The sequence below is a fragment of the Chiloscyllium punctatum genome, chromosome 2 (genome assembly GCF_047496795.1).
Source record: "Chiloscyllium punctatum isolate Juve2018m chromosome 2, sChiPun1.3, whole genome shotgun sequence".
Lineage (NCBI taxonomy): Eukaryota > Metazoa > Chordata > Chondrichthyes > Orectolobiformes > Hemiscylliidae > Chiloscyllium > Chiloscyllium punctatum.
In genome coordinates this window covers 45,718,086-45,733,892 of record NC_092740.1, presented here as the reverse complement: position 1 = coordinate 45,733,892, position 15,807 = coordinate 45,718,086, and the positions used below count along the sequence as shown (strand labels likewise).

The 15,807-nt window shown below is 41.9% G+C and overlaps 1 protein-coding gene across 7 annotated transcripts in view; it reads left to right on the top strand.

Moving 5' to 3' along the window:
- The window catches only part of fcho2 (FCH and mu domain containing endocytic adaptor 2), a 200,581-nt gene that overhangs the window by 92,553 nt on the left and 92,221 nt on the right, over positions 1–15,807 (top strand). For all 7 annotated transcript variants that reach the window (XM_072581751.1, XM_072581769.1, XM_072581760.1 and 4 more), the window contains exon 12: positions 15,478–15,537. In XM_072581751.1, coding sequence (XP_072437852.1) covers positions 15,478–15,537 — 60 coding nt within the window. The remainder of the gene's footprint in view (positions 1–15,477; positions 15,538–15,807) is intronic.

Here is a 15,807-nt window from a genome sequence, read left to right as displayed (position 1 = left end):
CATAAAAGTCTCCCAAAGTAAACAAAACCCATTGCTCACATGCACTCATGCATTTTAAAAGAAGTCACTGTGGTTGAAGAAATGCTAACAAGTTAATAGTAAACCCAATCAGGTACCTCGAAAACCCATGTGCCATAAGTTCAAATTTAAAAATCCAAACTTTAAAATCAGTGATGTTTAAATTTACATGAATGGCACACTTTGAAGAAGAGTTGGATAAATATTCAAGGTATTATAATTTATTTGGTATTAGTATAGCAACAGCTATAAATTTTGACCAGTCCAATACTTTCTTTTATGCTTCAGCTCATAGACATTCTTCCTTACAATATATTGCCTTTATTGCTATGACACATATAAATAACAGGCTTCTGTGAGCTAATGAGTTGTATCTTATTTAGGGGAGCATAGACAATTCGACTGCTTTATACATAATTAATAATATTTATTCCTCTGCACATTTTTGCAAGTGATAAAATTGAAAAGGAATTGGCATAGAAAAAGTCTTTTCCCTGGGGTAGGGGAGTTCAGAACTTGAGGGCATAGGTTTAGGGTGAGAGGGGAAAAATATACAGGGAAACCTCGATTATCCGAATGTGATGGGCAGGCACTATTTCATTCGGATAATCGGTTATTTGGTTAATTGATCAGATGCCTTTTCTCTGGGGCTCGGAGCTTTTAAAGTCTGCTCCCTATTCAGGAGACTAGCAGCAGCACAAAGTGCATGAGCCCCGCCCCCAACACCAACGCCCCCTTCCCGTGTAACACTGTAGCACCGCCCCCCCACCCCCCTGTGCAACACCGCACCCCCGATCCCAACCCCGTGTAACACTGTCCCCCGCTCCCGTGCAACACCACCCCAACCCCATGTAACACTGCCCCCACCCCGCTCCCGCCCCCGTGCAACACTGCCCTGCCCCCAATCCCATCCAAAACTGCCCCCCAATCCAGTAGACATTCGCCCCCTCTCCGGGGAAGGTGGACTGTACACCAACAACAAGACTGCTGCTGTTGCAGCTGTTGCAGTAGCCTTTATGGGGTAAGTCTCCAAATAGCGCACACACACAGACACAGCCACACACACAACCTTTTACTGCAACTTTTTGACAGGTTCCACCTCTGCCCTGTACAGAACAATGTTAGAGAGATTATCTGGGGAAGGGGGGTGGGGTTAGGGTACACCCCTCTGTAGAACTCCAGGGAAAGTGTCGGGGGAGAGAGAGAGAGGGCAGGCAGACAGTCATTTGGAGATGGTGCCTGTTTAATCACTGTAACAAAAGACTCGATCACTGTTGGAAACGCATCTTTGATGTAATGTTTCCATTGGGACCTCGAGATCTCCTTTGGATAATCCGATTTTGGGATAATTGGTAGTCGGATAATCGAGTTTGCTCTGTAAAAGTTACCTAAGGGGCAGCCTTTTCAAGCAGAGGCTGGTACGTGTATGGAATGAGCTGCCAGAGGAAGTGATGGAGGCTAGTACAATTGCAACATTTAAAAGGCATTTGGATGGGTATATGAATAGGAAGGGTTTGGAGGGATATGGGCCAGATGCAGGCAGGTGGGACTAGATTGGGTTGGGATATCTGGTCGGCATGGACGAGTTGGACCGAAGGGCCTGTTTCTGTGCTGTATATCTCTATGACAGGTCATAGTCCAACAGGTTTATTTGGAAGCACTAGTTTTCGGAGTACTGCTCCTTCACCAGGTGGTTGTGGAGAATAAGATTGTAAGACACAACTTATAGCAAAAGTTTACAATGTGATGTAACTAAAAAGTAATGGGACTGTGTATATAGTTGTTTTTAAGCAATTGCATAATCGTGATAAACAAAATTATGTTTTTAAGAAGAATACTCTTTATTGCTACTCTACAAAAGTGTTCTTGCTTTATTTTTGTCATTTTAAAAAAGTCATCCATGCACTTTGCATCTTCTGCTAGAGCCTCATAGTGATCGCAACCGAACATGTAAATCCAGATTTCAACTTAGAGATTCAGCATGTTTGTGGGATTCAAGGAACTGTTGTGCTGGTTTCCTGTACGTCCTTCAGAACTTTACTGCAGTGATTCTTTAAGTATTTCTAAAATTTATTGTGAAATGTAGGTGTCACAGACAAGGCCAGAATTTATTCTCCATCCCAAATTGCCCGTGAAAAGTTATTGTAAGCAGCCTTCTTTGAATCACTGGAATCCTGTTTTAAAGTGTGATGTCCAGAATTAGAACACAACACTACAGTGAGGTTGAACCCAGTGCTTTATAAAGGTTCCTTGCTTTTGTATTCTATCTTCCTTAGCAGAGAGATCGGTGACAACGGGGCATATATTTAATTGTTTGAAAGATTAGTGGGAAACAATGATAAATGTTTTCTCCAAAAGAGCAGCAGAGGCCTGAAACCCTTTGCCTGAAAGAGTAATGGGGTTAGAAACCCACGATTCATTTAAAAGAGACCCAGGTATATGGGTGTGCTGTAACTTGCAGATCTGTGGACAGAGTGCTGGAATGTGAGATTAGGAAGGATTCAAGATGATCTGTTTGGAATAAGCTGTTCCCTTTGGCTGAAGATCGAGAACCAATTTAAGTTGAATGTAAAAAGGATGAAAAGGACACAAATTTCTAGACAATACAAAACTTGGGAAATTGTGAATAATAAAAATGGATAGTAAGGCACTTCAAAGGGATAGTTGGAGGAATGGGCAGAGAAGTGGCATGTAAAATTTAATACAGAGAAGAGTGAAGTGCTTTATTTTGATATGAAAACTATAGAGGCAATGTAAAACAAAAGATACAGTTTTAAAGGAGCCATAGAGACAAAGGGTCCTGGGTGTGTATATGCATACCTCATTGAAGGTGGCAAGGCAGCTTGAGAGCGCAGCTAATAAAGTATACAATATACTAACCTGTCTCAGTCAGGGCATAGAATATAAGAATCAAGGAAGTTACATTCAACCAGGTATCTATAAAATGCGGATTTGATCTCAACAGAAGTATACAGCCTCAGTTGAAGCTTTGTGTCTGGTGCTGGACATCACACTTCAGGAAGGATGTGCTGAGAAGTTTCATGTAAATGGTTTCGGGATTGAGGAACTTGACTGACTTAGAAAGACTGAAGTTGTTGAGTCTGTTCTCCTTGGAGAAGAGAGGGTTGAGAGGAGATTTAATAGTTATTCAAATGTAAAGGATATGAACAGAGTAGATGGAGAGGAACTTCCCTTTAGAGTAAGTATTGAGACCATAGGGGACTGACTTAAAGTAGTTGGCAAGTGAAGGAATGGTGACATGGGGGAAAACATTTTCTCACAGCAAATACTGAAATTCTGAAATACACTGCCTGATATTATGATGAGGCAGGGTAAGTTGAGACTTTCAAAGGGCAATTGGATTATTGAAGAGAAAAAACATGCAGGGCCACAAGGAAAAAGCTGGGAGTGGTGCCAGTTAAACTGCTTCTTCCCAGGATCAGCACAGTCATGATGGTCTAAATGGCCTCCTCCTATAACCATTCTGTGATTCTTTGAAAAACATTCTAATGCAGTATGTGATTAAAATAATCATCTATTCCTACTCATAGTTCACACATCTGCACAAATGCAGGAAGGATGGTACTGATTTCTGAGGGAGTCCACAACCTGGGGTCACAATCTAAGGATATAGGATAGGCCATTGAGGATTGAGATGAGAAACCCAGATTCTCTGCGAAAGAAAATAGTTGACGCCAACACATTGACTGCTTTCAAGAAAGAGTTATAGAGTCACACAGCATGGAAGCAGACCCTTCAGTCCAATAGTCCATGCTGACCATGTTCCCAAACTAAACTAGTCCCACTTGCTTGTGTTTGGCCATTATTCCTTCAAACCTTTCCTATTCATGTACTTATCCAAATGTCTTTTGGACTGTGTCTTGAGTCTTGTGCATGAATACCTGCAAAAGTCTGAAGGAAAGCGTCTAATCCCTCCTATGCCCAGTATCTTTTCAGGAGCATTAATTATGAAAAACTCATGTGCTTACACAGCCTCATGTAAATTAAGGTGTTTGCTGAATTTTCAATTCTGACAATTTACTCGTTAAATTTTAATTGTTATCCAAATTCATTTGAGAATTATTCTAACTAGTCTCTCACCTGTTGCCCCATAGTTTAAATAGCTAGCAAATTAAAAGTAAATTTGTAAGGAGTGAGTACACGGGAAGACCAAGAACTGACACTTTCAATTTAGGGAATATACTGTGAAACATGATTCGGGATCACAGTACCCAGAGACAGCCATTTCCATGCTGTTAGTTTCATTTTAAATGTTGTAGCTGAACCTGCATCCACCACTTCCTTTTGCCGTTATTCCACACATAAACCACTTGTGTAAAAATGTTGCCCCTCATGTCCTTTTTAAAACTTTCTATCTCACCTTAAATATGTGCCTCCTAGTTTTGAACTCCCCCATCTTAGGGAAAATATCCTTGCTATTCACCTTATCTATGTCCCTCATAATTTAATAAACCTCTGTAAGGTCACCTCTCAAACTCCTACACTCCAGTGAAAACATCCCAGCCTATCCAGTCTATTTTTATAACTCAAACCCTCCATTCCCAGCAACATCCTGGTAATTTTTTCCTGAACCCTCTCCAATTTAATAACATCCTTCCTATTGCAGGGCAACCAGAACTGCACATAGTACTCCAGAAGAGGCCTCACCAACATCCTCTACAACCTCAACATGACAACCCAATTGCTATACTCAATGATCTGAACATTATCACCACCTTAACCACCCTGTCTACCTGTGATGCAAAATTCAAAGAATAATGTGCTTGAACCTCATGATCTCTCTATACTGCAACACTATCCAGGACCCTACCATTATTTGTATAAGTCCTGCCTTTGTTCTACCAAAATGCAATACCTCATATTTAGACAATAGACAACAGGTGCAGGAGTAAGCCATTCTGCCCTTCGAGCCTGCACCACCATTCAATATGATCATGGCTGATCATCCTCAATCAGTATCCTGTTCCTGCCTTATCTCCATAACCCATGATTCCACTATCCTTGAGAGCTCAATCCAACTCTTTCTTAAACAAATACAGAGACTGGGCCTCCACTGCCCTCTGGGGCAGAGCATTCCACACAGCCACCACTCTCTGGGTGAAGACGTTTCTCTTCATCTTTGTCCTAAATGGCCTACCCCTTATTTGTAAGCTGAGTGCTCTGGTTCGGGACTCACCCATCAGCAGAAACATGCTTTCTGCCTCCAGAGTGTCCAATCCTTTAATAATCTTATACATCTCAATCAGGTCCCTTCTCAGTCTTCTAAACTCAAGGGTATACAAGCCCAGTCGCTCCAAACTTTCAACATAAGATAGTCCCACCATTCCAGGAATTTACCTCGTGAACCTACGCTGCACTCTCTCAATAGCCAGAATGTTTTTCCTCAAATTTGGAGACCAGAACTGCACACAGTATTCCAGGTGCAGTCTCACCAGGGCCCTGTACAGCTGCAGAAGAACCTCTTTGCTTCTATACTCAATCTCTCTTGTTATGAAGGCCAGCACGCTATTAGCTTTCTTCACTACTTGCTGTACCTGCATGCTTGCCTTCATTGACTGGTGTACAAGAACACCCAGATCTCTTTGTACTGCCCCTTTACCTAACTTGACTCCATTTAGGTAGTATCTGCCTTCCTGTTCTTGCCACCAAGGTGGATAACCATACATTTATCCACATTAAACTGCATCTGCCCACTCACCTAACCTGTCCAGGTCACCCTGTAATCTCCTAACATCCTCATCACATTTCACCCTGCCACCCAGCTTTGTATCATCAGCAACTTTGCTAATGTTACTAATAATACCATCTTCTATATCTTAATATATATTCTAAAAAGCTACGGTCCCAGCACTGATCCCTGCGGTAGCCCACTGGTCACTCCAATTCATTCCAAAAGGGAGCCGTTTATCAATACTCTTTGTTTCCTGTCAGCCAACCAATTTTCAATCCAAGTCAGTATTTTGCCCCCAATACCATTCGCCCTAATTTTGCTCACTAACCTCCTATGTGGGATTTTATCAAAGGCTTTCTGAAAGTCCAGGTACACTACATCTACTGGATCTCCCTTGTCCATCTTCAGAGTTACATCCTCAAAAAATTCCAGAAGATTAGTCAAGCATGATTTCCTCTTCATAAATCCATGCTGACTCTGACCTATCCTGTTACTACTATCCAGATGTGTCGTAATTTCGTCCTTTATAATTGACTCCAACATCTTTCCCACTACTGCGGTCAGACTAACTGGTCTGTAATTTCCTGCTTTCTCTCTCGCTCCTTTCTTAAAAAGTGGTACAACATTAGCCACCCTCCAATCCGCAGGAACTGATCCTGAATCTATCGAACTCTGGAAAATAATCACCAACGCATCGACGATTTCTCGAGCCACCTCCTTTCGTACCCTGGGATGTAGACCATCAGGCCCCAGGGACTTATCAGCCTTCAGACCTAACCGTCTCTCCAACACCAATTCCTGGCAAATATAAATTCCCTTCAGTTCAGGTCCTTCAGCCACTGTTACCTCTGGTAGGTTGCTTGTGTCTTCCCCAGTGAACACAGATCTGAAGTACCAATTCAACTCTTCTGCCATTTCTTTGTTCCCCGTAATATATTCCCCTGTTTCTGTCTTCAAGGGCCCAATTTTAGTCTTAACCATTTTTTTCCCTTTCACATACCTAAAAAAGCTTTTACTATCCTCCTTTATATTTTTGGCCAGTTTACCTTCGTGCCTCATTTTTTTCTCTGCGTATTTCCTTCTTAGTAATCCTCTGTTGTTCTTTAAAAGCTTCCCAGTCCTCCGTTTTCCCACTCATCTTTGCTATGTAATACTTTTTCTCTTTTGACTTTATATGTTTCTTAACTTCCCTCGTCAGCCACGGCCACCCCTGCCTGCTCATAGGATCTTTCTTCCTTTTTGGAATGAACTAATCCTGCATCTCCTGCATTATACCCAGAAATATCTGCCATTGTTCCTCCACTGTCATCCCTGCTAAGGTATTGCACCATTGAACTTTGGCCAGCTCCTCCCTCATAGCTTCATCGTTCCCTTTATTCAACTGAAATATTGTCACTACCGATTGTACCCTCTCCCTTTCAAATTGCAGATTGAAGCTTATTGTATTATGGTCACTACCTCCTAATGGCTCCTTCACTTCGAGGTCTCTGATCAATTCTGGTTCATTGCACAATACCAGATCCAGAATTGTCTTCTCCCTGGTAGGCTCCAGCACCAGCTGTTCTAAGAATCCATCTCGGAGGCACTCCACAAAGTCGCTTTCTTGAGGTCCAATACTATCCTGATTCTCCCAGTCTACCTACATGTTGAAATCCCCCATAACAACTGTAGTAAGATCTTTGCGACAGGCCACTTTCATGTCCTTTTTCAACTTGCACCCTACATCCATACTACTGTTTGGGGGCCTGTAGATAACTCCCAACAGGGTCTTTCTACCCTTAGAATTTCTCAGCTCTATCCATACTGACTCTACATCCACTGATTATAGGTCCCCCCGTGCAAGGGACTGAATATCATCCCTTACCAACAGGGACACCCCACCCCCTCTGCCCGTCAGTCTGTCCTTACAATAGCACGTATAGCCTGGAATATTCATTTCCCAGGCCCTGTCCACTTGAAGCCACGTCTCAGTTATCCCCACAATATCGTAGATGCAAATTTCCAAAAGAGCCTCAAGCTCATCCATCTTATTTCTAATACTTTGTGCATTCATATATAGTATTTTTAATTTGTTACTGCCCTCACCCTTCCTATCAATCCCTATTTCACTCAACCTTACGGCATGATCCCTTTTTGAGTTTTCTGCTTCATTGATACCGTTGTCTTTCTTGACTTCCCTTGTTCTAACTTTCCCTTCAGTTTCCTTCTTAAACATCCAGTTTGTCCCCTCCCCCCGCTATTTAGTTTAAACGCAGCTGTGTTGCAGTAGCAAACCTGCCTGCCAGAATGCTGGTCCCCAACCTATTAAGGTGCAAACCGTCTTTTTTGTATAATTTATGCTTACCACAAAATATACCCCAGTGATCCAAGAATTTAAATCCTTGCTTCCTGCACCAGTTCCCCTGCCACACGTTCAAGTCCATTATCTCCCTGTTCCTGACCTCTCCAGCCTGAGGAACTGGAAGCAAACCGGAGATAACCACTCTGCACGTCCTGCTTTTCAGCCTTCTTCCTAGTTCTCCGAAGTCCCGCTGTAATATGTTCCTCCTCCTCTTCCCGACATCATTTGTGCCGACATTAGATTAGATTAGATTACTTACAGTGTGGAAACAGGCCCTTCGGCCCAACAAGTCCACACCGACCCACCGAAGCGCAACCCACCCATTCCCCTACATTTACCCCTTTACCTAACACTACGGGCAATTTAGCATGAGCAATTCACCTAACCTGCACATCTTTGGAATGTGGGAGGAAACCGGAGCACCCAGAGGAAACCCATGCAGACACGGGGAGAATGTGCAAACTCCACACAGTCAGTCGCCTGAGTCGGGAATTGATCCCAGGTCTCTGGTGCTGTGAGACAGCAGTGCTAACCACTGTGCCACCGTGCCGCCCCCAATGTACCACCACCTCTGGCTCTTCACCTTCGCCCTTGAGGATTTCCAGCACTCTGTCTGTGATGTCCTTTATCCTGGCACAGGAAGGCAACACACCATCCTTAAATCCCACCTGTTGCCACAGAAACCCCGTTCAGTTCCTCTCACTATGGAGTCCCCTATCACCACGGCTCTGTGCGATGTCTGACTTCTGCTCTGCCTCCACGCCAACTTTTGTTTGACAGACCTGACCGCCTCGCGGACTGGCAGTGTCATCTGTCTCTACTGTTTCCAAAAGGTTCAACCTGTTCCTGACAGGTACTTCCCCCGCGGTCTCTTGCACCTGTCTCCTCTCTGCCTTCCTCATCGTCTTCTCTTTTCTGCTGCCTTCTGGAATGGTCAGTGTTAAACCTCTCTGAAGGTCCTGTCCAGAAAGATCTCGTTCTCTCAGATGAGCCTAAGGTCCTCAAGTTCTTTCTTCAGTGCTGCGATATGCTCTGTCAGTAGCTGAACGTGCACATACTTTCCACAAATATACAAGCCAGATACACCAGAATCGTTGACCTCCCACATAATGCATGTAGCACACTGAACCAGCTGGGCAGTCATGTCTTCACCCTCTTCAACTGCGGTGTAATCACTTCACTCAGCCTTCTTAGCTAAAGACTCTCTCTTCTCTCAACAGGAACTTCCCTGGACTCTCTTTTTGAGGCAAGTCTGTGGACTTTAAAGTTAGGTTAGAGGAGGAGGGTGGGAGAGAGGTCCTACTTTGTAGGGAGTCCAGAATACACCCACTCAAATAACAATCACTTACCTTCCCAACCGGCTCTGCGCTCCGACTTCACTTCCGCCCAGCTCCCGCTGCTCTCTGCTGCATATTTATCCACATTTAACTTCATCTGTCACTCTTCAGCCCATGACCCAATTGGTCAAGATCTCTTTGTAATCTTAGATAACCTTCTTCACTGTCCACTATAACACTAATTTTGGTGTCATCAGCAAACTTACTAACCATCCAATTTGTTTATATAAATGACAAATAAAAGTGGACCCAGTACAGATCCCTGTGGAACATCACTGGTCACAAGCCTCCAGTCTGTAAAACAACCCTCCACCACCGCCCTCTGTCTCTTACCTTCATGCCATGGAGAGGAGACAGGAACAAAGTACTGAGTTGGATGTTCAGCCATGACTATGTTGAATTCCGGAACAGGCTTGAAAGGTTGAGTGGCCCATTCCATCTATTTTCTATTTGCAGGGCTCAGGGTTAAAGAAGAAATTTTAGATTAGCAGAATTTTTCTTACAGAGAACTGTCAAAGATGAGGGACCAAAATAGCCTCCATTGAAACTACAATCATTCTATAATTCTGGAATTTGATCTTTCAGCATTATTTCAGAGTTCTGATGCTGTGTGACTTGGTATTGAACTTGCCTGGAATGGTGTTTCTGTGGGCCTGATGGATTATTCTTTGAGTTACAAATTTGAAACATGCTGCCAAAGGAGTTTTGCTAGTTGCTGCAGTGCTGGTACACACTGCACTGAAAGTAACCTGTATCACGGTATAAATGTTTAAGACTGTGAATGAGGTGCCATTTAGGTGAACAGCATTGTTCTGGGTGATGTTGAACATGAGCATTTTTGGAGCTACAGTTGTTCAGGCAAGTTGGAAGTGTTCCAGAGAATTCCTGACTTGTGACTTATAGGTGGTGTGAAAGCTTTGAGAAGTAAGGTGGCTAGAAACTTACTGCAAATTCCCAACCTCTGATCAAATCAAAATGGTACCTGTTGACGCATACTACTGCATATTCTGAGGAATTGGGAAAAGTTGGGATAGATTAGGCAAGATTGACGCACCAAGTGACTCAAATATTGTTGTACACTGATCATTGAAAGCAAGCATGCAGATGTAGCAAACATTTGGGAAGGCAAATGGTATGTTGGCCTTCATTGCAAGAGGATTTGAGTACAGGAGAAGAAAGGTTTTACAAAAGCTGGGCCTTGGTGAGTCTACACCTGAAATATTATGTGGAATTCTGGATTCCTTCCCCAAGATATACTTGTCATACAGGGAGTGCTACATAGATTCGCCAGACTGATTCCTGGGATATGCTGTAGTAGGTTTGTTAGATGAGGAGAGTTTGGGTTGCCTGGGACTATATTCGCTAGAGTTTAGAAGAATGTGGGCCATGCTCAATGAAATATTAGAAACATTCTGACAGGTCTGATAGAGTGGATGCAGATTCAGAACAAGGGTTCATGGTCCCAAGAACCTATGAAATTCTCTACCACTGAAGATTGCAGAGGCAAAATCATTAAATATATTTAAGAAAGAAATATTTTTCTAGAAGTTAAAGGTGTCAGTGGTATGGTGAGAGCATTGGAGTTTGGTGTTCAGATAGAGAATCCGCAGTGATCATGTTGAATGAAAGAGTAAACTCTAAGTTTCTATGGATTGAGCACTGCAGCCACCAGCAAACACTCCACCTCTGACCAAATGATAGAAGAAAGGTTGTTGATGAATCAATTAAAATGATTGGACCTAAGAAAGTCCCTTAAGAAATCCCTGAAACATAACATGGGGCTCCGAAATGTAGAGAAGGCAGGTTCAGTCAAGGCATTCAACAGGGCATTAGATAATTATTTAAGTAGAAATAGTGTGCAGCCTTATAAGGATAGGACAAGAGAATCGCATTAGGACATGGCACTCGTTACAGAGTTGGTACAGGCACAATAGGCCAAATATAATGATTCCATGGTCAAATGTTGCTTTGATGCCAGGGACAGCCACTCTCACCTCATTTCTGGAATTCAGTGTGGAGTTAAGTAGTTGAGGGAGAACCCAAAATAGGTATCAATGATTGAGCTTTTGGTGAGTAATACAGCTTGATAGAACTGTCAAGGACAAACTTCCATCATATTTTTGATGACCGAGAATAGACTGATTGGCCTTGATTGGATTTGTTTGGTCTTTTGTGCACATTACATTACTGGGCAGTTTTCCAAACTTTTACATAGATACCAATGCTGTATCTGGAATAGCTTAGGACTGCCTAGTTTTGGAGCATACGTTCTTTAGCATTATGGCCACAATATTGTCAGGTCCTGTAGCGTTTTCTGAATCTGTTGAACTTGACTGTTTCTTGACATCACCTGTCATGTAACAGGCAACCTGATAGACTAGATTTCATTTGGGGATAGATGTGTTGCAAAAATTGGGAGAAGGTGAAGCTGGGAGTGCTTGGAGAAGAGAAATTGTATTCAGTTCCTGATGTGGGAGTAGGTTTGGATCTTCCTCATTGGTGAGGGACAGGGGATGAGGGAAGTCACAGGATTTCAGAATTGTTACAGCACAGAAAGACGGCATTTGGCCCATTGTGCCTGCACACTTCTATTACCTAGTGTAAATTTCCTGCCTTTTCCCCATGTTCCTGCACACCATTTGTTCCCCAAGTAATCATGAAATGCCTGTTTGAATGCCTCAGTTGAACCTGCTTCCACAACCTTTTTTGACAGGGCAATCCATATTCTAATTACTCACTGAAAAAGTGTGAAAAAGTGTTTTCTTCTATTGCCAGGATCATAAAGGGTCTTGAAGTGCATGTGAAGAGGATCTTTCCTCTTCCCGTTGCCCTTGTTTTGCTTGCACATCACTTTAAATCTATGCCCTCTTGCTCTTTTTTTCACTTTTATGAGCAGGAACGGCTTCTCCCAATCTATTCTATCCAGCCTGCTCATGATTTTGAAAGTCTCAATCAGAATTCCTTCAGTTTTCTCTTCAGGGAGAACAACTTCTTAAACTTATCATAGCTGAATTTCTCATACCTGGAACCACTCTTATAAGTTGCTTCTATACTGTTTCCAATGTATTCACTTCTTTCTTATAACGTAGTACCCACAACTGTAAACTATACCACAGCTAAGTGTCTTGTACAAGTTCAACATCACCTCCCTGCTCTTGTGCTCTGTGCTTCTGTTAATAAAGCCGAGAACACTATGTACTTTATTTGCTGCTTTCACCACCCATCTCTTCAATGATCGTGCTCATGAGATTAGATTAGATTCTCTACAGTGTGGAAACAGGCCCTTCGGCCCAACAAGTCCACACCAATCCTCCGAAGAGTAACCCACCCAGTCCCATTTCCCTCTGACTAATACACCTAACACTACGGGCAATTTAGCATGACCAATTCACCTGACCTGCACATCTTTGGACTGTGGGAGGAAACTGGAGCAACCAGAGGAAACCCACGCAGACACGGGGAGAATGTGCAAACTCCACACAGACAGTTGCCCGAGGCTGGAATCAAACCTGGGACCCTGATGCTGTGAGACAGCAGTGCTAACCACTGAGCCACCATGCTGCCCATAACAATTGGTAATGGATTCATGGTCATCATTACTCTCTTACTCAGATTTTTTTATTGAATGCAAATTCCATTATCTGCCATGGTAGGATTTGAACCTGGGCCCCCAGCACATTACCTGGGCCTCTGGATTAACAATCCAGTGGTAACACCACTATACCATCACCTGGCCTGCACCCCCTTGAGAATTGCACTCCCTATTTTATATGGTCTTTCAAGTTCATACTAACCAAAATGCATCACCTCTCATTCCTCACCCTTCTTTGCATTGAACCTCATCTACCACCTCTCTGCCCAGTCCTCCAACTTGTGGATGTCCTTTTGGTGTTCCGAATTCTTCTTTACAGTTTCCAACTCTTTCAAGTTAGTGCTAACTGCAAACTTTGAAGTTGTCCACTTCACACCACAGTCCAGACCATGAATATATAACAGGGAAAAGCAAGGGTCCCAATATTGACCTCAGGGAACTCCATTATAAACCTTCCTCCAGTTCCAAACTATCCATTTACCATTATTCTCTGATTCCAATTATTCAGCCAGTTCTTAATATTTTGCATCCATGTAGTTTTTATGTCAGACCTTTATAATTTTCCTCACAAGCCTGTTGAGTAAAAAAAATTCCAGCTTCATTAATTTAATTCAAATTTCACTCTCTGCTATGGTGGGATTTGAGCCCTTGTAACCTAGAGCATTTCCCTGGACTTCTGGAGTGCTGATCCAGTGACATTGCCATGACACCATCTGCTACATTGCGTGGTAAGGTTCCAGTTGGAGGTGTGGTGGTATTAGCAATTGTTTCTGATGATACTGGAGTCGGGAGGAGGCAGGTGGTGTTGGCCTTGAGGAAACACTCACAGTCCTTGACCATAAGCAATGCTATACTTTCACCTATCCTCAGTTCTTTTCTTTCCACTGTCCAAACTACTGGGCTCCCCAAGGTATGGGGAATTTGACCATCTGTGCTTAAAAATTGAATATCTGTTAAAATGAAGGCAAGCAGCATGACTGGAAGTTGCAATATTTGAATAACCAACCTATATCCCACAGACCAGTTAATTGTTTGTTACTTGTTCTCCTTAATTCTAATCTAGAAATATGCAGGTTTTAGTATGACCCAAACTCATTCAGTTTTGAGAATTGAAAGTAAATTCATTATGTTTGACATTTCCACATTTGTTCTCTTCTGGTCACCTGTGAGTTTGTTCTGTGCCAGAAGGTTGTGCTTAATGACAGGAAAATTATCTATTTTAATAGAACAAGCAGAAATGGAGCGTGACATATATGGTAAGGAATTGGGAAGAAAAGAAATCTGGGTTGATTTTTATTATGGAAGAATTTGAGTTTAGGAGTGAGGAAGCATTGGTGAGACCATATCTGGAGTATTACGTACAGTTTTGATTTCTTCACCTGAGGATATGTATGCTTGCCTGAGAAAGGGTGCAAAGAAAGTTCACCAGACTGATTCCAGGGTTGGATATATTGCCATATGAGGAGAGACTGAGGAGACTGTGCCTGTTTTCTCAAGAGTTTAGAAAATGAGAAGTGATCACAATCAGCATACGAAACTCTTACAGGGCTAAACAGGGTAGCTGAGGAAAGGACTTTTTCTCTTGCCTGCTGGCGTGTCCAAGTGTCTCAGTCAGGAAATAAGCCCTTTATGAAAAATGAGAATGAATTTCTTTAACAGCTTTGACGAATCATTAGAGTTTTCAATCAAAGAGAGTTGCAGAGGTACAGCCATTGGGCATATTCAAGACAGAAATCAATAGATTTCTGGATATTAAAGAAAGTAATTTATACAATGTTAAAAATCACACAACACCAGGTTATAGTCCAACAGGTTTATTTGGAAGCACTAGCTTTCATAGCGTTGCTCCTTTATCAGGTGGTTATGGAATATAAGATCATAAGACACAGAATGTATAGCAAAAGTTTACAGTGTGATGTAACTGAAATTATATATTGAAAAAGACCTAGATTGTTTGTTAAGTCTCTCATCTTTTAGAGCGAACATGTTGGTTTCAATTCTTTCATATGTAAATGGCAGAACCTTTTTAAAGTTCACTTGAGAATGTAATTAACAATTGATGTCATGTCGGCCAATATAATACATTGATAGTACGGTAAAATGCGTTGGAGCTCGAGATTAGCCATAATCTAGTTGAATGGCATAGCAGATTTGATCGGCTGAATAACTTACTCCTGCTCTATTTCCCATGTTCCCAATGCAGCTGACCAGGATATCATGGAAATTTGCTGCTCACCTGTTTCACAAATTATTTTTAAAGCATCTTATTTTTAATTGCATAAGGAAAAAAAATGTGTACAGTAGTGTTATTGCACAGCACAGCACCTTTAACAGTTTAAATGGTACAATATATATATTTTGTTTAATAGTATGCATACAGCTGGAAGTGCCTTTCTTGATATATATGGTTTAATTATAATAATAATTGGCAGAGTTTTAATCTTATACAAAATTGGTTCTCATTGTTGGTTAACAATTATATCTGTTTCTCCAATAGAATATTCCAGAGGTGGATGAAGAGGGTTACTGTATCAAGCCAGAAGTGAACCAAATCAATATCCTTATGTTTGACATTAGATGTTTCAAGTTATCTTCATTTCATTAATACTTTGGGGTAATCAGTAAGGTACAAAATGGAAATAAGACAGATCATTACAGAAAATTGCTGTAATTGTTGTATATCAGACAAACCGCTCTTTCGACTAACTAGGTATCACAGGGATGTTACATAAAATGAGAACTTAATTTCTCACTGGCACTTCAATTTAGTAATTAATCTTGAAATGTTAAATGTTTGGAACAAAAACTATTGGAAAGTAAAAGTATG